This window comes from Sylvia atricapilla, chromosome 4 (genome assembly GCF_009819655.1).
Source record: "Sylvia atricapilla isolate bSylAtr1 chromosome 4, bSylAtr1.pri, whole genome shotgun sequence".
NCBI lineage: Eukaryota > Metazoa > Chordata > Aves > Passeriformes > Sylviidae > Sylvia > Sylvia atricapilla.
In genome coordinates, this window is record NC_089143.1 from 25,877,378 (window position 1) to 25,900,401 (window position 23,024).

A 23,024-nucleotide genomic window follows, 5' to 3' on the forward strand; every position below is an offset into this window, starting at 1 on the left:
ATAATAAAACCCACTGATAATTTCCCAGACCTTGAGAAGAATGTGATTGTATGAAGGATCTTGTAGGATTGAGACCAGGATGTTTCATTTTACTGGTGTGGGGGTTCCACCCTCTGTGGGGTGAGCGGTCAGGAGCTGTAGTCATGGGGCTGTGCAAGAGCAGCCTTGGTCCCAGAGGTGCTGTGGATACCACAAGTGTTTCATGTATCTGTTATGAAGACAGCCTGCAGAGAGGTCATCTACAGATGATGCTTTGCATATGCATTTGGTTGAAATAAACTTTTTTCCAAGCAAATTCTTTATGATTAAAATTAACCATTAGTCTAATTTCCCACTTATAGTAGCACTTCCTTTAAGTCCAAACAATTGTATTTATTTGCTAATGGTGCAGGCCAGTACATCTGCCGGGATAACCTTTTCTTCCCCCTTTCTTTCCAGAAATTATACCTTCTAATCCGAGGATCTTGTTTGAATTGCCACATGCTGACATGTCCTCGAGCCGTGGTTCACTTGCTGCTAAGTCAGCTGAAGGTGCTGGAGAAAGGCTTGCTTCATGCTGTGCATGACCTTGAAATCATTCTGAACAGGGCAAGTACTGTGTAATGCTCCATCCTTTTTGGAGTGCATGGTCTTGTAACTGTAAGGCTCTCTGCCAATTTCTTTTCTTCTGTTCCTTTTAGTTTGTAGAGCAATGTGCAGATGCAACAGGCTCAGAAATTGAAGAAGAGTTAAATCGCCACGTTCAGGAAATGTTACAAAGCTCTCAAATAAGAGATCGGTGTTCAAATGTAAGTACAGGCAGTGATCCTCCTGAGATCTTGGGCTTTATCCTCTTAAAATAGCAATGTGCAGAACGAAGCCTGTCTTCGACTCTGTAGGTGCTGGATTTTGTCCAGGAGTTCTGAACTGTCTTATATTTAGAGGGCTTTTTGAGGGGAATGTCTGAAATTAAATTTTAAAAGGATTTTATTTCCTGTTAGTATAACTGTTGAATTGCTGGAAAATAGGGAAATGTCTGTGTAGGGAAATGTTTTGATGGTGTAAATGCTGTATTAAAATCTGATACTGCTGTCAGTACATCTCCTACAGATGTTGATACTTCTGTGTATGATCCTCTGGCTGTTTTGAGCTACAGAACACAGTTTGAGAGCTCATGCATCCAGCAAACTTGCCGAATTAATTACAGTGACATTTTTAGGAAGACTTGTGTGATTGAATTCTAATTCCATTTAAATGTAGTTAAATGTACATGCTTAATAAAGGTGAATGAGTGAAGAAGATATTTAAAAATCTAAGATCATTGAGCAGATTTGTTTATAAGCCAAGCTTAATTTCTTGATCACTCGTTTAAAAACTAAGCTTAAGCACTTGGTAAATCATACACTGATGAACAGTCAAAAGAAGCGATTTTTTGTCAGTTTTCTACCTTGTTAAGTCATCATTAGTGAAAAGCTTTAAATTCCAGTAGTGACTTGAAAAATAAAGACTTTATGGAATAAATTGAAAAAGGAGGGTGGAGAGCACTGAGGCATGTATGTCTCCAGCAAATGGGAAAGTGAAGAAAGAACACTACAGATCAAAGCCCGAATTAGTGAGTTCATGGATGTGTGTGCATTGATACTAATACTGTTCATGATAGTTAATATTAGTTGTGTAATGTTTAGTTAATTCTTCATATAACGTGTTTTAATTTATTTTTATTATATTCATTATTTTTAAGTTGGGTTTTTTTTCTTTACCAGGTCAAAAATGTGTGTGACTGTAGAAATAAACTGATTTCACAGTTCTGGAAAGCGCACATGGGTTCAAAGAAATGCCCAAACTGCAAGTAAGTTTAATTACATGAGGAAGCTGTTTCCTAGTTAAATGCTGAATTTATAAAAAGCTTTATCTGCCTGTCCTGTTTGTTATGTATTTTTTTAAGATCCAGGAGATCACTGGTGCGAAAGGAGCACAACAGCAAGCTGACAGTAACCTATCCATCTACAGTGTACCATAAGTCAGGAGAGGAAAGCATTCTAGATGAAACAGCAGGTAAAATATTTTTCTTCTACTCAAATACGTTTGCACTTTCCCCCTGCATTTAAAGGGCACAGATTCTTAGCAGTGACTATGCACTTGGAATTCATTTATAAAAAATACTGATTATAACTAAACCAGTAAGGTTGGGAGTCAGAGAGAACCCAATTCCATTAAATTTCTATTTGAGAGCCCTTTGTGCTCTGGCAGCTGCGGATGTCTCTGTGTCAAGAAAAGAAGTACAACAGCATAATCTATGTCAATTTTAGGGTGGTTTCAGGGCACTTCAGTTTTGGCAGGTTGTTGATTTTCTGCTGGATTTTTTAAAGAGAGCAACTACAGATAAGATTAATTAGGAGGAAGATGACCAACTTCAGAAAGAAAATCATATAATCCTAACATTTTTGAATTAATTTCCTCTTAAAGAGTAAAAGACAGAAAAGAAAGAAGGTGGCACTTTCTAGGATTAATTAACCTATTGTTTGAATCAGTTTAAACCTCCTTTTCCTTCTTGTATCCTTGATCCTTTACACAACGAGAAGAATTGAAGCAGACATTTATGTGTGTTATTTAGCCATTAGAGAGGTTTTTTTTGGTTTGCTACTTTCTGATTTAAATACTAGATTAAATCTCGAGCTGTGGCTGAAGAAGCAAAATGGGAAGTACTTTATATTCTGAACTGGGATGGATCACACAGTTAGGTACACTGTGCATAGCCTGTGCATGGTTAAGGCTCAAAAGGGAGTATCTTTAACCTTGGGATTGATGCATTTCTGTTGAAAGGATGGAAGTTTTCTAGGTGAATGGAGAATTGAACTTTCATTGTGCAAAAATCTGCATTTCTGGACCTAAGCCAGAAGAAGAATAGGAAACTGTCTGAGGTCGTGGGAGAATTGCTTTTCATCAAGTTGTGGCAATTGAGATCTAAAATCTCTGATTTTGTTTTGAAAATAATTGATCTTTTTGCTTTTCAGTAGCAAAACCATGTGTTTTCTGTCCTCTCCAAAGCAGAAGTAGCTCAGACTCTCACCTATAATATGAATGAATTGCTGGCTGGTCTTATTGTCTCCTTCATTTGAGTATTTCACAGGAACCTTGATACCTCAGTGGTAGTACCTGAACCCCACTGAAAGGTTCCCCAGCTGCAGGCTGATTCTTGATTTGTGTTTTGGTCAGGGGATGAGATCATTTGAAGAAAGATTCCATCTCACTATAAGTCAAAAAAAGCATAAACTTTAGATGTTAAGGGGAGTCTTGTTTCTGTTACTTAAGTCTACATTCACTAGTCACAGAAAGGGTTGCTTTTTTACTTAATTTCGTATTCCCAAAGCAAACATCTAAATGATAATTTTCATGTCAGCCAGTATATTTTGTATGTATTTCCATTTCTTCTCTGAACTGAAAGCACCACTGTAAGCAAAAAAAAAAAACCCTTTCAGAGAAATGTCTTGAGAATTTTTTTAATAGATATTTTAGTTCATTTTATGTTTTGCTTTTTAGGTATTGATGGAAGCCAGTTAGGGAAGAGAGGATACCTGACACCAATGACTGCCAAGGAATACATCCTGGCTTTGTGGAAGAACGAAGGTAATGGTTGTGAAGAACAACATTACTTTGTTTTGTGTATCATTTAGTGGACAAATCTGCAAATCTTCTAGTATGAACTACTTGTCAAATCTTTGCCTTTTGCCTTAAGGGCTCCTGGCTGTAAAATAGGTTTTGTGACAGCAGGACTGGCAGCCAGTGAATGCAGAGACCTGGATTCAATTCACACTTTGATCCGTTTTTCTCAAATTGTGGCTCCCCACAAATCACAATCGTTGTTAGCAGAGAGTGTGATTTTCCTACGGTGCTGCATCCCACAGTTATGCTGGTTAAAGACTGAGAATGGATTTATCAGCCTCTTTTTTGAGTTGCCTGTACTCTGAATCTGTCTGCACTTGCCAGGAGAACCCAAAGCAGTTTCATGAACCAGTCACAGTAGCTGGAAACTTTCTTCCTCCTGTTTTGCTTTCTGCTTTTGCTATAATCTGTATTTCTGTCCAGAGTTGTTTCTAAAATACCACATATGTGACAAAAAGGAGAGTGGCAATTCTTTCTAAGCTATGTCTGAATGTTTTTTTAAACAAGCTCAATAGTGATAACTTAGCAGATTCTTTTGACCTGGTTGACCAAGTGCATCTGGGGATTTGGATTCCCAAAAAATAGCAATGAGAATGAGTTTATATTTATTTTGTATCTTTTTAGGTTTCTTTCTGCGTTATCTCTTCCCTGGGATGGATCCCCATGAGAGTTCAGGATTCAGTCCAGACTTGTTTTTTTTAGATCTACTTGTGGTTCCACCTTCAAGGTAAAATTTATCCTCCCAAAATTTTGTAGAAATCACAGGGTTTAGTGCATCCTTTGCAGGAGTTAGATATCCAAACTCCTATAGTACAGACACTGGTCTGCTTATGTGTCAGTGGAGTGTTTAAATCATTGAAATCACACTAGTAATCGATGAGAAGTTCTATTGTAACTTCAAGTGAGTTCGTTAGAAGACTGCAATACTAATTATGGAAAAAATGTATTTTAGTATTAGTATTTTTAATATTATAGAATATTATAACCTCACACTACTGACAGAATCGCTTGTTAAGGATCATTGCTCTTTTATGACTGTCTCAGTAGAATATATGAATTTTTAAATGCCCACTGTTAGTTTGGATTATTTTCCATGCGCTGAAGATTTAGCTTAGAATGTTTGAGGTTTATCATGCTGCTTTGGAGTGGCTTTAATCTTCTGAAGTAACTTTGATTTGCCGTAGGTATCGCCCTGTAAATCGCGTTGGAGATCGCCTGTTCACAAACGGGCAGACGGTGAACTTGCAGGCGGTGATGAAAGATGCCCAAGTGATACGGAAGCTCTTGGTTTTCATGGCCAAAGAACAGTGTCAGCCAATAAAAATAACAGAAGAAATGCAAACAGTAAGAGCTGCTGGTTATCTTATTCTTTGTTTCTTGGATGTGTGGGTCAAGTTCAGGAAAGCTCCTGTTTAAGCTGTTCCTGTAACAGTTTTTGCCTGACCTGTTGGAATATCTGCTGATGGATGTGTTCCATACCTTCTTTGTTTTTTTGCCTCTGCTGTTTTCCACCAGGTGCAGAGGGAAAAAGCATTTTGCTCAGATCCTCTTAGCCATGGATTTTTGCTATTAGATTACTGTATGTGAGACGTAACAGGCTGCTGTTTCTGGACAATTAAATATTTACAGCACAAACAGTTCACAATAAAACTTTGCCAACATCTCATTACATAAAAAGAGGGGGGGAAAGCCACTTTAACTTCTAAGCCTGGTAGAGCCAGTTGTGATTGTTTTTATTTTTTGATGTTGATGTCTAAGTAGGACCCAAAACTTCACAGATTATATAACTAGTAACAATACTTGTCTGCTTCTGACAGTTCATGTAGTTGTATAGTGTAAATAAAAATGTATGTCAGCTTGCCTCATTCCATATTTGTTCATCAGTTGTATCATTGAGGGGTCTTTGACATTGGACTCAGTTTCAGGGAAACTGTAAATCAAGTGTAAAACACTTTGGAAACATTGTTAGTTACTCAGAATATAGCCACTAGATGGAGATCTGTTCTTAAAACATTTGACAGGAGGTCAATGAGTTTTGGATGTGACTGATTTAGTGGCTTTTAGATTGAAAACAAAGTGATGTAAGTGATAAAAACTCTTGGATTTATATTATTTTTTATCCAAGAATAGGATTTTCTAGTTACCGTGATTCCTAACATGGACTTGACTACCACTGCAAAATAATGGTGAATGTTTCTTTTGCTATATTTAATACTGTAATTAATACCATAGCTTCAGCCTAGTAAGTAGAAGATATTTTTCATTATGGTCAAGTTTCTAATTTCTGTTTCTGTAGGAAACAGGAGGGGATAGTGAACCTCTGGACCGTTCTGTGCTGACAACAATTCCAGGACAGAGCATTGCAGATAAGCTGTACAATGCTTGGATTCGTCTCCAGAGCCATGTCAACATTGTGTTTGATAGTGACATGGACAAGCTGATAACAGAAAAATACCCTGGTATTCGTCAGGTAGGTAGCATGTGGAGTCTTAATTAAAAAAGAGAAGCTCCTGGAGTAAGAAAAGAGTGAACTATTTGTAGTTAGTACATGGGCATTTTCATGACACTCATCATTGCAAGAATCCATCTGGTTTTCCATACTTCCAGTTTATAATTGTTACCTTTTGTTTTCAAAGCTGTTGGAGAAGAAGGAAGGGCTGTTCCGCAAGCACATGATGGGGAAGCGTGTGGATTTTGCTGCTCGATCCGTCATCTGTCCCGACATGTACATTGGGACCAACGAGATTGGCATCCCTATGGTGAGGATAAATAAAGCACTGTGTCTTTCTGGTGCAGCTCAGGACTGAGCTGCACTGCTGGCACTTTGGCAGCAGTTTAAAATCTAGAGGGTTTCTGACTCATTGGAACTCTTTCCTGCCCAGTGTTAATAAGGAGGGGGCACTTAAGAACAGGAAATTCTTACTGTTACAAAATGAGAGCACCACATCTGAGAAAGAGGATGTAAAAAAAAAGAAGCTGTACTTGGTATCTTGGATTTGGAATTGGTGCAAACTTTAAAAGTAGAACCTTTTCCTCCTATGGTCTTTGTACAAGGTATTTTTGAGGTATTGCAGTCTTAAGATAAGGCTGTGATAATGTCACCAACTTCATTCATCCTTCTTAAGGATTTTTAACTTCATAGAGATGATACTAAGCCTGAATTTGAGCTTTTCATTATATTATCTTTGCAGAAAATAGTGAACCTGTGATAATGTGCTTTTGCTTCTCTCTGTATTTGCAGAATCTAAATCCACGCTTGCTTTCTTTAACTGCTAATTGAGTTTTACAATACAGTAAAAAATCGTAAAAAGGACATTGTTTATATTCACATGATAGAGGATTTTAAAACAGAAATAAATTTATTTGGCATTGAAGTAGACTGAAGAGGAGATGCATTCAAGAGCTTAAATCCATTTATGTTTGCGTTGTATGGGTTAACTTTTAACACCGTTGTATCAGTGGTCTTTACAGTTTGAAGCCAAAATTGAACAACGTGTTTTTTCTCTCCTCTTTTCCCCCCTGTCTAGGTATTTGCCACCAAACTGACTTACCCTCAGCCAGTCACTCCCTGGAATGTCAAAGAGCTGAGGCAGGCTGTCATCAATGGCCCCAAGGTGCACCCAGGGGCCTCCATGGTCATTAACGAGGACGGGTCTCGCACGGTGCTGAGCGCCACCAGCCTGACCCAGCGCGAGGCCATCGCCAAGCAGCTCCTCACCCCCTCCTCAGGGGCACCCCAGACAGGCCTGAAGATTGTGAGTATGGGCAGAGCCCTCCTTCATCTCTGGTTGAGGGGACAGGAACAAAAACATGATACTTTTTCAAATTCTAAATGCCATTTTTCCATCCTTTACGTTCTTCTAATACACAGTGTGTGGCATTCATCGTGCCGTGATGCAGATTATTCTTAGTGGTGGCCTTGGCAGTGCTGGCTTAGCAGTTGGGCTCCATGATCTTAGAGGTCTTTTCCAACCTAATTGATTCTATGTCAGTTGTTCCTCCTCTGCGTTACAGCTTAATCAGCCTTTGAAACTTCTTAACTGTGCCTCCATCCCTTGCAAGAGTTGAAAACATCCTATTTAGCTACTAGGGCAATAGTTTTGGTGTTTATTAATAGTGTTTTCACATTGTTACGCATTACCCTATGTCTCATAAAAGCTTAGCAGTGATTTGAAATTCAAATCTGAGTGTTTCTGTGATGTCAGTTCTTTCAGAACCTGAGTTAAATGTAACAGTATTTAGATTGTACAGGCAACTTACCATACTCTTGTTGATAATCACTTGAGGGGATATTTGGATATTACTAACAGAAAAATTAAAACGAGACTGTTCTGAAAGACTCTGTTCTAGATCAGGATATGTTATGTTGTACTCAAAGGTGAAATTAAGAGATTCCTGGTCTCTGCTTCAGCTACTGGGTCATATTGCTACCCTTAGTCTAGGGTGTCAGGGCTGGGTGTATTGTGGGAAGTATCAATTCGGCCCAGTGGGCTTTGGATGAAGAGCTGATTGATTTGATCACTGTGGTTTGGGGGAGCTAATGGGGAATAGTTGTTTGGTGGAGAGCAGAGGGCATTCAGGGGCAAGCAGTCTTGATCCTCTCTGAGTTCTGCACAGAACATGAACACAAGAAAGAAGATATTTTGGATGTGCGTGTATTTAAAGTTAAATTAGTCCTACAAGGCACGGCAACACCATATAGGCAGCAACCAAATCTCTGTGGCAGGTGTGTCGGCACATTAAGAACGGGGATGTGCTGCTGCTGAACCGCCAGCCCACGCTGCACAGACCTTCCATCCAAGCCCACCGGGCACGGATCCTGCCCAGGGAGAAGGTGCTGAGGCTCCACTACGCCAACTGCAAGGCTTACAACGCCGACTTCGACGGCGATGAAATGAATGCCCACTTCCCTCAGAGCGAGCTGGGCAGAGCAGAAGCCTACACCTTAGCCATCACTGATGAGCAGTACCTGGTGCCAAAGGCAAGTAAAACTGCCCTTTTTTTTATTTCTAAAAATGGATATATTTCTAGATGTAATCACTTCCGCTTATTTTGTCTAATGATAAACAAGATCATTTTTTAATAATCTACTTACTTACATCTGAGGTTTATTTCTGTATTCTTTCTCCACTTGTGGTTCCTCTAAAGAAGGTCCAGCACATCCAGACAATCTTGTTCCTTTGAGTGTCAGTGTCCAGAGGAGATTCAGTAGAGAGTTATGCTGTAATGAGTTCTTTACAAATTACTTAAGTGCTTTTATTCAGGGGGAATAATTTTGGGAGCTGAAGGCACACAACCTACTAACCCCCCTACCACCACCTTTTTTTGTTTTTACCTCTTTAGGATGGGAAGCCACTTCCTGGCTTGATCCAGGATCACATGATTTCTGGAGTCAGCATGACGATCCGGGGCTGCTTTTTCACCAGAGAGCAGTACATGGAGCTTGTGTACCGAGGGCTGACAGACAAAAAAGGAAGAATTAAAACCTTTCCTCCTGCCATTATGAAGCCACAGCGATTATGGACAGGAAAGCAGGTAATTTATCATTTACTGACTGAGTTAAAGAATGCCAGTGGTTTCTAAGTAAGCAGAATGCTAGTGCCAAAACCCGTGCTGCTAAGGGCATTTGGAAGGCAAGGTCCCACCAACACTGTGTAGGTTTTGGTGTGTGTTTCTGAGCTGCAAAACCCAACAGACAGCTTTTTTTTTTTTTTTTTTTTTTTTTTTTTTGAAATATATCTAATTATTGGAAAAACCTTTGCTGTTTTACATTTCTAAATAATTATGTATCTCAGCTCACTGACGCTTCAGAAGGTAGAGCAGCAGGAGGGTATTCCTGCCTTGTAAGCTTTCCAAGCTTTCAAAACTTTGCTATCAGTGGAAAGAATACATACAGGATGTTGTTTTTCTCATTCATGCCAGATTGTTTTATGTTGAGAAGTGATTATACAAAAAAAAAAAAAATAAAAATTCCTGCCACTCATCTTGCTTCTTTATAGGTTGTTTCCACATTGTTAATAAACATCATTCCAGACAACTATGCTCCACTGAATTTGACTGGGAAAGCAAAAATTGGTGGGAGAGCCTGGGTAAAGGGACCTGCAAGAGGATGTCTGAATCTTGATTCAATGTGTGAATCTCAGGTATGCAACAACTCTGGGGATTGGGCTGGGCTGTGTTGTATTAAAATTGTGTGTACAGTAAAGGAATGGGAAGGGAACAAGGCAGATGACAAAAGTCGGAAGCAGATTATTTGGCAGCAGTTACTGCCAGAAGTGGGTGATAGGATAGGCCTGTGAGTCAGGAAAAATTCTCTGTGGTCCTGACTTAGGTATATTCCATCTGTTTTTGTTAGACCATGTGTCTTCATTGTCATACTTTCTAGGTGGAAAAACGCAGGTGGTGTTAGAAGTTTCATTTCTGCTATAAATTCTGGAAGTATAGATAATCTGACCACATTTAACCATTCACCAATATGTAAGCTTTTTAAACTGAAACTGATTTTCACATAGATTACATGGAAAAACCTGCAGAGGTCATAGTAAGATTAAAATTTCTGTTTTCCTGATTCAAAGCTGTGTTTTATTTTTCAGGTTATTATCAGAGATGGGGAATTACTGTGTGGAGTCTTGGACAAAGCTCACTTTGGCAGCTCTGCCTATGGGCTGGTGCACTGCTGCTATGAGATCTATGGCGGTGGAACCAGTGGGAAGGTGCTGACGTGCCTGGGGCGCCTCTTCACTGCTTACCTGCAGCTGTACAGGGGATTTACCATGGGTGAGTGCCTGCAGCACCTCCTGAGCTGTCAACCAGACATGGTTGGGCACAATACATGCTAATTCTGTTAATAAAGGTCTGCAAGATTACCTTTGAGTGGGATAGCTGCCTGCCAGCCTTTTTTTGATCTTGTTGGTTTTTGTTGGCACATAGCTGGCCTTCTAAGCATAAACAGAAGGTACAGTCTTGAGTATGTCCAACAATTTCTCTTTTCTCTCTCGCCTAGCCAAAGTGTACACAGTTAATTTGTCTTGTGTTGAAATTTTGTTTAGATCAAAACCTTATGTTTTGCTTGTCTGTGAAGTAATTACTGTGTAGAAAGCAGAACAGCTGACAAAGCAAGATGAAAGGACTCTAAGGGCTTGGTGATCAAGTTTTGCACGCTTTACTGTAAAGCTTTTGGTAAATGAGTTTGAAAAGCTTTCGTTACAGGTTTTCAAACTTGTACAAGAGTTATGGAGACACAGTCAACTGTTAGCAGTAGTGAGGGACCAACAGACTGCTGTGAGCCAGGGAAAAGGGAGGGTTGTCTTTTGGAGTGATTACTGTAAGACACAGGACTCCTGAGAACCAGGGTGCAAAAACTAGTTAGGAAAAGATAACAGGTCTGGGAGCACTAGGCAGTTCAAACATAAGAAGAGAAGTGAAACTGGAGCAGGAGTTTGAGATTTGGTGTTTTGACACAGCCATTTTAGTCACCATTTTAGTGTCTGTGGCAGGATGCCTTACAAATAGCTCCAAGGAGTTCTGGTTCCAGTGTTTAATCTGTTCCCTGGTCCTGTGATCTCAAAGATCTGTATTTTTAAATTATCTTTTTAAAAAGAGCTAAGAAATGCCAGATTGTGAAAAGTTCAGCTAATAGGAAGTTTGATGTGGCTGGTCCATAAAGCATTTGTTTCTGCAAGTGCACCTATTAAGATTTTCTAGAGACTGTTGAAGTTAAGACTTTGTAAATTAGGGAGTGAATTTTGCACTCTTACTGCTTAGTTGATGTTGCTCCTTTTTTTTTTTTTTTTTTATTATTGTTTACAACTTCTCTATCCAAAAGCTACTCAGATGTTTTTCTTCTTGTCAGACTGCAGACCCTGAGTCTAACCATCATTATAGCTTTAATTTTGACTTTCTTTCCCAGCTCTTCATTCAAAATCCCTGACATCAAATGTGATCCTTCCTTGATTTTTTTTTTCAGTTTAGGCCATTGTGTTCTGTCTCTCCTGTTTAACAGGGATTGAAGATATTTTGGTTAAACCTGAAGCAGATCACAAAAGAAAAAAAATCATTGAAAGGTCAAGACAGAGTGGTATCGAAGTAAGTCTGTTTTGCAGATTTTTTTTTTCTTCCATAATGCAAAATTTTAGAAATACTGCCTTGTTCAATCATGCCTGCTTAACACCTAAAACTTCCTATATTTTACTTTCAGGCTGTTAGAGCTGCTCTTAATTTGCCAGAAACAGCGTCATGTGAGGAGGTCCAAGGGAAGTGGCAGGATGCCCATCTCTGCAAAGACCAGAGGGATTTTAACATGGTTGATATGAAGTTCAAGGAGGAAGTAAACAATTACAACAATGAAGTCAACAAGGTTGGCATCGAGGCATCTGTGCATACTAATCTTGTTTAACTTTCTTACTTAGTTAATTAATGTGGATGAGCAATTCCTGACTCTCCTGGAGGCTGAAGCTCTCCATCTGTCTCCAGCATGAAGCTCCATGTGCTGCCTCTCCTCCTCAGCCTTGTCCTCCCTGAGTGAGAAGATGACTTAATATTCAAGATGCTTTTGAAACTATGAATATGAATGTTTGTGATTACTCATTGTTTCACTTTGTTAAAGCCTTCCACAGGAATTTCTTTGGTTCATTATTTTATTAATAACATTTGGTTTTGTTCTCTTTGCTGCCAACTCTGTAGGTTTGCATGCCCCTTGGTCTCCACAGGAGCTTTCCAGAGAACAATTTGCAGTTGATGGTACAGTCAGGAGCCAAAGGATCCACTGTAAACACAATGCAGGTAATGACAGCCAGAATATGCTTAGCAGCTACGTGTGCTGATGTGATGTGTCCAACAAAATAAGCTGTTGGGAAGCTCTTGTGGGGATATCTCATACCAGAGTAAGGTTTTCATTTTGGACTTTGGCATGGAAAAATGTTAGAAGAATGTAATAACGACCTCAGTGGGTGATGGAAGAGAGTCAGTGTTTATTATAAACTATTTTTGAATCTCTCAGTACATGAGGATTTACTGAAATAGCAGACCTGCTTTCAAGAAGGAATGCTGCAGTTTATACAACTAAACCTACTGTAGGAGAAAACTTCTGGCCTCTGTGGGAGACTGACCCTCTCCTTCAACTTTTGAATAGGAACAACATAATCTTTGGTTTTGGTAGAAGTGGCAAGGGTACATTTTCATTTTACCGTATGACACAGACAATAAGCAAGACAGACACTAAGCAAGAGAGACTCCATAAAAATGCCATCTAAAATGGAGAGAATGACCACAGCTCAAAAGAGAGAGCATTTTTGGTTGAAGTTTTTGTTCTGTTTTTAGTACAATGCTGAGAGGTGGTGAAGGTAATGTGAGGACTTTAAAAATATTTACAGTATTTTTAGTTTCATATCTCTGTGTTAACACAGAGATGTGAAACACAGTAAGTATCCAGAATGAGATTCTGAGGTAATGTTAAGGATGAGTCAGGGTACTGGAATAACTCAAAAAAACAGATGAGATCTCCATGTCTTTTTTGCCTCTGAGTAGCTAGAACATTTAATGAACAAGTGCACATTGAGCTACAGAGCATTTACTGAACATTTGACAATTTTTACTGTATTTTTTAAGAAAAAATACTAAGCTTATGTGAACAAAATGTTGGATGAAAAAGTGAAGTTTCCTTTTATTTCTGTCCCCATTTAGATTTCTTGTTTGCTGGGCCAGATTGAGCTGGAAGGCCGAAGACCCCCACTGATGGCATCTGGCAAATCACTGCCATGTTTCCAGCCTTATGATTTTTCCCCTAGCTCAGGAGGATTTGTGACTGGCAGATTTCTCACTGGGATCAGGCCTTCTGTAAGTTTAAGACTGCTTGTGTTGATACTGAAGTTTATTTAAGTCTTGGTATTTTAATAGAGATTATCTGCAATTATAGATAAATGGACTTTGTCCACCCTGCTTTCATATGAAGCTTCTGAGGGAGAACTTAAATTGCCAGCATTGATACAGTTATTAGCAGAATGCTAATGGTGGTGTGCTTGTGTTTAGGAATTCTTCTTTCACTGCATGGCTGGCAGAGAAGGTCTTGTGGATACAGCTGTTAAAACCAGCCGTTCTGGGTACCTGCAAAGGTAAGAGGCCTGGTTTAGAATTGGAGCCTTTAAAAGGTCCTTTTGTTGGTTGGTTAATTATTCTCTTTTTTTCCTGAGAGAGTTCTGTGTATTGTAAGTGCCTGTATTGCTTCGATTAACTTCACTGTATTTGATTTTTACAAAATAGGCTGAATTTTGAATGTTTGTTCTAAGTACAGTTTTCTAGAGATCTAGATCAACTGGAACATTATCATTTCAAACTTACCTCTGGCACATAACAGCAGCAGCTTCTCCTTTTGCAGAAATCTTTTTTTCTGGTACAAATATAGATAGGTGTGCAAGTTCCAGGCAACTCTAGTTTTTCTTTGCCACACTGAGTGGCTCTTGTGTTTACTCCTGGAACACCTCCAGTATACATAGAAGAAAAGTTTTTAATTGTTTCAGAGGGTAGTGATGAGTTCTAAAGGAGGGATGACCCTTTCTTTCAGAAAACTGTTAAAGCATGACAGCAGAAATGGAGAGTAATTTACTGCTTCATTTTAAGTCAGATCAATCCAAGGAAGATGGAGGGAGCAACATGCTGAAAGCTTTGCAAATAAAACATTTCACATGAGTGTTGTGTCTATAGAATTTTGGCTTCCAGAATTCCTGATCAGCCCTTAAGTACACTTGAGATGTTGATGAAAACAGTGTTTTTTGGGTTAAGTTGTATCATTCTTGTTGCTCTGTAGCCTCTTAACAGCATTTTTCTTCTCTTTTTTTCCCCCATATTTTTTTCCCCCTCTGGAATAGGTGTATCATAAAACATTTGGAAGGACTGGTAGTTCAGTATGACCTGACTGTACGAGACAGTGATGGCAGCGTGGTGCAGTTTCTGTATGGAGAAGATGGGCTTGATATCCCTAAAACTCAGTTCTTGCAACCTGAGCAGTTTCCTTTCATTGCAGAAAACTATGAGGTAGAACACCTAAATCTTAAGTGTTTATGAGGGGTGAAGGGGAGACTGAAACACATGGTTAACATCTGGCATATCTGTCAAGGATCCAGTGGCAACACTTGTTTGTCTCAGTTACTTTCAGACTAATGTACAATTTAATTTGCCATTGTATTCAAAATATGGAAGCAATCTGAAGTCTGCAGCGTGATTTAAGCAGTCTCAATTTCAGCAGAGCACCAAGCACTGTCTGTTCTATCTCTGCACTTGAATTCAACAAAGACGACTTCACTTTTCAGTCTGTCAAGTTTGATTAACTTTGTTTTACCAGTATCACCACTGCTTGTTATAGAGTAGTGATAGTAGCATAAAGGTATAAGGAGTTTTCTTTCAGTTGGGTTGAAAACCAAATTTGAAAATTGCTTTGCAGCAGTGACAGCAGACGACCTTTTCAGTTTGCTTTGCCTTTTCTGGTACAGTAAGGACAGAGAGAAGAATAATTACACAAATTACTTTCTAACAGGTAATCCAGAAGACAAACCATCTGGATGAAGCTTTAGCAAGGATGGAGTCTCACCAAGCTAACCAGCAGTTCAAAGCCATCAAGAAGTGGCGAGCCAGACACCAAAACTCTGTGCAAAGAGAAGGAGGCTTTCTGTTGTTTTCCCAAAAGAAATTGGCAAGTTTGAAAGCACAGCTTCCAGGAGGTGAAATAAAGAATGGAAGAGATCCTGCTACTTTACAGGTAACATTGTTGAACTGACCAAACCCTTCAAAAGAAGTTACAGAATTCAGTATCTTTTTTCTTAATTGCTCTGTGTATCCTGAAGTGTTTCACAGTCTAACCAAACAAGTTGCCTTTTAAAGGAATCATGTCAGCCATGTGGGTGATAAGCTGAGATTTATTAAAGTCTGTGGGCCCTAGGGCTAGGGAAGGGGCTAAAAACTGAGATAAATATGTTGTTAGAAACCAGGTCATGTTTGTGAATGGTTTGGGGCAGTTATTTCTGTTTATCAGTGGATTATTTGGGGTTTTTTATGTACACAAATAAATCTCCCTTGCATGGACAGCTGTTTGCTAGCTGGATGAGAGCCTGCTTGAATACCAAAGATCAGAGAGCTGAGCCAGCCCTGCCTAGTTTTTCCAAAACATACTCTTCCTTTAGCCTCTTGTCCATCGCAGCACTGGTCTCTATGACATGGCTTCTAATGAAGGTGATGTGTATAGACACAAAATGCAGGCAGGTCCTGCTTCACAGCCTTGCTGTCACAAGGAATTTATCCTGGTGGAACTTGGGCAGTTAGCACGAAACTCCAGGTTGAAGGTGTTGAGAGATGACTCCGTGAGCTTGTCTGCAAAATCTGTTTTTCTTAACAGAGAAATGAAACTTTTCAGAGGTTCATTTATTGAGCTATGCCGAATTTATGTTGCTCTTGACACTTCTTGATGATAAGCTCCTTTTTCATGCCAGCTTTGGACAGGTGAGGTGAGAGTCAGCTACAAGCAAAGGTTTAAGTGTATTGAGGGTGTTCGCTCCCAGTTAAAATCATTCTTTGAGGCCATATTTCACTGATTTCTGAAGTAGTTACTATGGATGCATAAGTTGGGGTATTTTTAGACATGTAAAGTATCTTGAAATAATTTGGCTTCAAAAGTGTTAAATATCAGAAAAAGGAGAACACTGTACTTGTGGTTGAGCTACAATTTGTTTGCCGTGTTGTGTACAGCCTTACATTCTGCACAGGTTATCTTTTCCTCCCTCACTTCTGCTTGATTGCTTGTGGTCTTAATGTGGATAAACCAGCCAGCTTAAAAGCCTCCTTTTATTTTCAGTTGTTGAAGATGTGGTATGAGCTTGATGAGAAGAAACAAAGGAAATATCTGAAGAAAACAAATAAGTGTCCTGACCCAAGCCTTGGGGTTTGGCGCCCAGATACTTACTTTGCATCTGTTTCAGAAACATTTGAAAATGGAGTTGAAGGCTATATCAATAAATGGCAATCTGAGAACAGCCAGAGTTACATGCACCCAGCACTTTCTTCTGATAGGTAAAAACCTCTGAGTGTCTTCTTCTTTGCACTGAGCCAAAACACCTTTTTGGAACACCTTTTGCTAATTCTGAGAAGTTTATACCAAGCTTTGTTTCTGTTGTGGCCTTTGTGACACTAGGCAGTGGGTTTCAGAATGGCTCTTGAAAGCCAAATGTGTTTAATGTGCAATAGAGAGGCTCTGGTTTTCTGTTCCTTCCAAACCTGAATTTTTCATGCTGCCGAGGGCTTTAGCAAAGCCTCTCTGGAGCAATAGCTGTCCCCATACATATAAAATAATACTTCATAGTAATCTTGAAAAACTAAGTATGCTCTTGATGCACCTTGGAGTTAGCAAGGCAGCTAGGAAGCACAAGTAGGAGTAAATGGACTCTCTTTTGACATTCTGGGAATTGGCAGCAGAAATAAAATACAGTTTGGCCAATGCCCCAGTGCTGTGTTAATGGGCTGTGTTTGTCAGATCAGATGGGGATAGACAATTTTACAGTTTCTGGGAGTGTATTTATCTGTAAGCTACCAGGAGAAATTGTCTTAAAGATGTAACTTTATTGAACTGAGCAATGATTCATTCTTTTCTGAGCTTTTTTATTTTGTATGTTGATCTAAATCTCTCATTTCCTGTCTCCAGATTAAAGGATCTGTTGTATTTAAAGTGGCAGCGTTCTCTTTGTGACCCAGGAGAAGCTGTGGGGCTTCTTGCTGCTCAGAGTATTGGGGAACCTTCAACACAGATGACTCTGAACACCTTTCACTTTGCTGGCAGAGGTGAAATGAATGTCACATTGGGTATTCCAAGGTGAGAAAGCTGTGTCCTCAATGGGCCCTTTATTTTAGGTACTTAGGTATATAATTGTGCTATGTACACTAGCAGGTATATGTGTGAATATTAGGCTGAACAGTCCTTCAGTGCACTTGTAAACTTTGCCTGGTTAGAATTAGTTTAATGTTTTATAATTTTTCCAGTTATTTTGCTTTGTTTTCCAGATACTAAATATCTGTGAAGGCCCCTTACTATAATCTGCAACAATATAATACAGCAAATTATCAGTTTATTTGGGATAATGTGGGGCCTGACCTGGTCTCATGTGGGAGTGTGGGATGCCTTAGGTGGGAAAGGAAGAACATATAAGGAAGCATCCATCATGCATCTGTAGGAAACAGACCTCATTAGTCCTTCAGCTCTTGGAACAATTTATTATCATCTATTCTCTTATCATAACTGGGGGAATAATCCAGTTGAGGCAGTGGGGCTGCTGTTGTGCTGTGCCTGATGGGGAATCATAAAAAAGAAAAGGAGCAGTGCAGTGTATCCACAGCTCTTGGCTTTGGTGAAACTGCTAGTACCTGCATTCTGCCTAATGAAATGACCTAGATAATGACTTGATTTGCACACTGCTTTTTATAGCCTAATTTGAATGATTGTTTTTGTTTAAAGGTTGCGGGAAATACTGATGGTGGCCAGCTCAAACATTAAAACACCGATGATGAGTGTTCCTGTGTTCAATACCAAGAGAGCTCTCAAAAAGGTGAAGCAGCTTAAGAAACAGCTCACAAGAGTGTGCTTAGCTGAGGTGAGCCTCCTTTTCAGTGCATCCTTTGAGGGTCAACAAAACTAACTCTCCTCTTGGAGCTCATCAGTTGTTGCTGTGTTGTAGTCTTTGGCTTTTTCTCAAGCACATTTTCGTCAGTCTGTAGAATAGGAAGTGTTCTTTTTTGTCTTTGAGATGAGTTAATTTGGGTGTGATTGACATAGTTAGAGCCCAGATAGAGACCTTCCTATCTGGCCTCCACCCTTTCCTGATCTCACACAAAAAGCTGTGCTCAGTAGAAGCAAAACATGTGTCTCTGTGGAGATTCAATACACAGTGATGTGTTGTTCTATGTTCCCTCTCTTCCTGGGAGAGCATGTGCTCTCCTACATGTCCTCCCCTCTTCTGTTTTACTCTGGTGAAAGCAGCAAAGATCAGGTTAAGACCTAGCTGTGTGTTGGAATGCTGTCCTGCTCCATGAGCATGGTCAGTAAAAGGAAGCTGTTGGCCCCCTGAGGAAGGGTAATTTGTTGTAAAGGAGTTGGGTGTGAGGTGGGGCTGTTCTTCCAGTATTGTCTGAGTTAACTGTTGTTTTTGGGAAGAGTTTAAGCTAAAAAGTGCAGTAGGGTACAGTCCTTTTGCCCAGGAGAAAAGCTTCTGGAAAAGTTTGCCAGTTAGCTGTGTGCAGTTCTTGTTTCCTGTAGAAAACTGGAACTGCAGGAAATAAATGAAATGTCTTCATCAAAAGAGTAACATTCCTACTTGGAAATGTTTTGTAGGTCTTGCACAAAGTGGACATTGAGGAATCCCTGCATGTGAAACACAAGCTGAACAAGCATCGCCTCTACAAAATCAAATTCCATTTCTTGCCCCATGAATATTACCGAGAGGAGAAGTGTGTGAAACCCAGGCAGATCTTGCACTTCATGGAAACAAGGTGAGTTTGCTTTCAGATACTTCAATATTTGCTCTTCTTTTGCCTTTTTATGGGCTTTGCATGTGGTTGATTACAGCTTATGTGGCTTTTAGAGCAACAGTTCCAGCAGATGTGCAGAAAAAAATTATACAGTTGCTTTTATGTCTTGAATAAAATTGGCAATTTTTATTATTCAAGTCCAGTAATAAACCATCTCTTCTGAAGGTCAATTTGATGTGCAGATTTTATATCCAAATGAGTGTTTAATTTATTCTTTATATGCACGGCTACATCTGTGACAGTAACAGAGCTCATACTAACTTTTTGATTCCTAAATGAAGGAGAAAGGGCTGAGAAAAATTATTTGCATTATAAATTATCTATTTCCTAGAAGTACTTCTGCATCCAGCAAGGAATAATGTCCTGTTGTGAATTGACTGGTTTGTTAATCAAAATAAATAAATTTTTTGACAACTTCAGATTTTCTGTGGCACTGCTGAGCTTTGACATTCTGAGTTGCTTCTTCTGTCAGGTTCTTTAAAGTTCTTCTGGAAGCAATTAAAAGGAAGACTACAAAGATGGCATCTTTTAATGAAGTCAGCAGTCGAAAGACAACTCGGAAGGATTTAGATGATGACCAAGATAAGGTACAAAAAAAATCACCTGAAAACACCTCACTTCCTTTCACTGTTGTTGAGAACCAGAACTGGAAAGGTGTAGCATGTTTCAGTGTACACAAAATGTGTGAATATTAAAATGCTACTTAAATACTTCATACATGGACTGTCTTATATATCTCTACATCTCACTGTTTCATTCTCATAAAACTAACAAGGAAATTAAAGTTCTTGTATATTAAATCCTGATTTGCCTAAGACTGTACTCCAAAAATAGCTCATTTTAGCTTCTCTGAGACAAAAGCATATCACTCTGCTTGTTCCCAGATCAATGTCCTGTTGGAGCAGTGGTTGTCAAAACTTTGGGGAAGGTCCTTTGTACATTGAAATGCTTTTAGATGTTCCTTCTGCCACTCCTGTCCTATCAAGGACTGTGAAAGCAGAGTGACAGCTTACCCATTTTGTAGACATTCATCTTGTTAAATGTTGAAGTTATCAGGAGTGTGAGTTCATTTTATTATAGTAGTGGACATACAGAAATTAATATTTCTGTAAAGGTAGAACATTTAGAAGTTGTTAAATTCCAGATGTATGACTGAAGCCTTATTGATGCTATTGATACTTCCTAGCAGTCAGCCTGATTATCTGTCCGTCATAAATTTTTAGGCACTGAATAGTCTGGAAGCTGTAGCAGAGGAAGAAGAGAACATTGTTGATGCAGAACCTGATGAAGGGGATGGTGATGCTACCGAAACAAAACGGAGGAAGAACCAAGAAGAAGAGGTAACGACTTTATAGGTGTTCAGCACTGCTCTTTAATTCCCTATTTCTTCTGTGTTTGACTTGGGAAGGAAAACATCCACTGAAACAAAATGCTGAAAAAACCCAAACCCCACTTGAGAGGAGATAGGAAAGTGTCAGCTTTGGGTTGAAAAGTTTTCCTTTGGAGCTTTCCTAAAGCCTTGTTGTTCAGGCATTAGGGTGGATGTGTCTGGCAATCAGGCTGTCTGTGCTGAAGTTCACCTTAACTTTACCTTTTGCTAATTTCATGCCTTTAATTGTTTTTAAAACTTTACTATGATTCTTAAAAATAGTCTCCCTGCATGTTTCTCTGTGTTCAGTACATCATAATTAGATCTTAAAAGATGGAGTGCTGTAATTTCAGCAAGAGAGGGGGTAAATGAAAATCCTGAGGGAATCCCATCATCAGAGTTGAATTATGGGAAGAAATTTGACTTTCTCAGGGAGAAAAAACTAAATTCTGCTACAGTCCAAACATCCTGGACTGTGCTGAGAAATAATGTTAAGATTATAAAGAAATAAAGACTGAATCTGGTTTATTATTTTCTTTACAACAAAATTGCATTTTCTTTGTGCCATAGGGGCAAGATCCTTGCAACTCAGCAGTGAAGAACATTCCAGAATTAAACTATTCATGATTGTGCTGTGTCTCTGTACAGGTTCTGGCTCAGATAAACACAATGTTATTTCTTTGCAGGTTGATTATGAGAGCGAAGAAGAGAATGGGGAAGAAAATGTTAAAGAGAATGCGGAAGATGAAGAGGCTGAATCTGAAAAAGAAGAAGGGACTCCTGGTGCTGAAGAGGATCAGAGCAGAGCAGAGGGTGAAGATTCTCAGCATCTGTCCTTTGTGTCTCAGAGTAAAAAAAGGAAAGATCAGTTGCTTCAGTCAGCAGAGGTGCGAGTGAGTGCTGTTGTGGAGAGCCACCCATCCATACAGGATTACACATTTGACATCGAAAATGAGCTTTGGTGTGAGGTAAGGTGGAACATCTGTGGGTGGTTGCACAGTGGTTGCATGTAGCACTCATAACAAATGGATCTTTTCAGGGCAGTGCTGCTGTCTTGTCTCAGCATTGCCATATCAATACATAAAGTAGCACTACAAATGTATTTTTGATGTCATTTTTAATAATGTCTTGTTTTCAGAACACCTCATGTAACTTTTTCTAAAAACAGGTTTTTGACAGGTTTACTGTGTTTTAATCCTTTAGTATATGATGGTCTGCTGTGTAGCTCTTCATGAATAAAAGTGATGGCTGGACCGTTGAAAAAAATGTAAACATCTTAAAAAAACAAATAAAAACCTCAACAAGCATATACCTGTCCCACTCAGAAAAAAAAAAAAAAAAAATCCAAAAAGGCTGTCCTTTTAAGTTCAGAGACCTTGAAAGCAGTGTGGATGAATGATCCTGGAATGGAGATTTTGATTCAGCTGTAATTCCAGTCAGATATTTATGTTCCTTAACACACAACGAGGGTAATTCCACCTGTCTGCTTTTTGCCTGAAAAGAAGTGTGCTGGATATTGAGCCTGGTGTTCAAGCCTCCTTGCACTGTGTTGTTTTTTGCCCATTAGGTTTCCTTGGCATTGCCACTGACCAAGGTGTACTTTGACCTCTCCTCCCTGCTGGGGTCCCTGGCGCACAGCACAGTGATCCACGAGGTGAAGGGCATCACACGCTGCCTGCTGAATGAGAGCACCAACAAGGAGGGAGAGAAGGAATCCGTTCTCCAGACAGAAGGGATAAACCTGGCAGAGCTCTTCAGATACTCTGATGTGTGTAATCTGTTTCTAATCCCAGACTTCAATGGTCTGTTGTGTTCTGGGAGAGACAGTAGGACCATGGATGTCATTTCAGTTTCTCAGGGGTGATGTGTAGCCTTTTCAGCTCTTGAACAGTCTTCCTCCTCCTTTTATCCCCAGATGTGTTCAGAGCTCAGCAGAGCCTTTTCTCAAGGGCAACTTGCAAATCAGTGTTTGTACAGCAGCCAGGACCTAATGACATGATTTCACACCATTCTTCTCTCTCATGTCTCTGTAAATGTTACTTGAGGGAGTTCTTCCATCTCAGTGAATTGCAGTACTTGGAGATGAATAGTTCTGTTTTCCCATCTAGCCCATAGCTCTCTAAATACAGGATTGTTTTAAGCTGCATCTTCTCTTTTGCTAAAAGTTCTGAGACATACTGGGCATTGCATTGTGTTGTCTGGAAGACGTCAACTTGCTTTGTTAGTGTATTTTGCTAGCTTACTTTTTGTGATTCCAGTTAATTTTTTCCTGTGGTGAATTTTAACTCCAATGCTCCTAATCATGTATTTAATGCTACTTAACATAAATCCTCAGAATAATTTTTGTCTGTCTGTGACTCTGAGCTGCTTCCTACTTGTTCTGTAACTGTTGGTGCTGCTTAAGCTCATGAAAAATGGAGGAAAAAAATCTAAGTTTAGTTTAAGTTATTTAGAA

General features: G+C 39.4%; 1 protein-coding gene across 1 annotated transcript in view; it reads left to right on the top strand.

Moving 5' to 3' along the window:
- The window catches only part of POLR1A (RNA polymerase I subunit A), a 29,454-nt gene that overhangs the window by 1,449 nt on the left and 4,981 nt on the right, over window positions 1–23,024 (top strand). Inside the window, exons 3-31 of the mRNA XM_066317333.1 lie at window positions 439–588; window positions 681–788; window positions 1,743–1,828; window positions 1,925–2,034; window positions 3,520–3,606; window positions 4,267–4,369; window positions 4,827–4,986; window positions 5,939–6,112; window positions 6,279–6,401; window positions 7,170–7,397; window positions 8,369–8,623; window positions 8,986–9,177; window positions 9,642–9,785; window positions 10,236–10,419; window positions 11,645–11,727; window positions 11,840–11,998; window positions 12,325–12,423; window positions 13,324–13,476; window positions 13,669–13,751; window positions 14,505–14,670; window positions 15,170–15,391; window positions 16,481–16,695; window positions 17,324–17,491; window positions 18,131–18,266; window positions 19,004–19,161; window positions 19,673–19,787; window positions 20,424–20,540; window positions 21,256–21,537; window positions 22,137–22,337. Of these exons, the coding sequence (XP_066173430.1) occupies window positions 439–588; window positions 681–788; window positions 1,743–1,828; window positions 1,925–2,034; window positions 3,520–3,606; window positions 4,267–4,369; window positions 4,827–4,986; window positions 5,939–6,112; window positions 6,279–6,401; window positions 7,170–7,397; window positions 8,369–8,623; window positions 8,986–9,177; window positions 9,642–9,785; window positions 10,236–10,419; window positions 11,645–11,727; window positions 11,840–11,998; window positions 12,325–12,423; window positions 13,324–13,476; window positions 13,669–13,751; window positions 14,505–14,670; window positions 15,170–15,391; window positions 16,481–16,695; window positions 17,324–17,491; window positions 18,131–18,266; window positions 19,004–19,161; window positions 19,673–19,787; window positions 20,424–20,540; window positions 21,256–21,537; window positions 22,137–22,337 (4,461 nt within the window). The remainder of the gene's footprint in view (window positions 1–438; window positions 589–680; window positions 789–1,742; window positions 1,829–1,924; window positions 2,035–3,519; window positions 3,607–4,266; window positions 4,370–4,826; window positions 4,987–5,938; window positions 6,113–6,278; window positions 6,402–7,169; window positions 7,398–8,368; window positions 8,624–8,985; window positions 9,178–9,641; window positions 9,786–10,235; window positions 10,420–11,644; window positions 11,728–11,839; window positions 11,999–12,324; window positions 12,424–13,323; window positions 13,477–13,668; window positions 13,752–14,504; window positions 14,671–15,169; window positions 15,392–16,480; window positions 16,696–17,323; window positions 17,492–18,130; window positions 18,267–19,003; window positions 19,162–19,672; window positions 19,788–20,423; window positions 20,541–21,255; window positions 21,538–22,136; window positions 22,338–23,024) is intronic.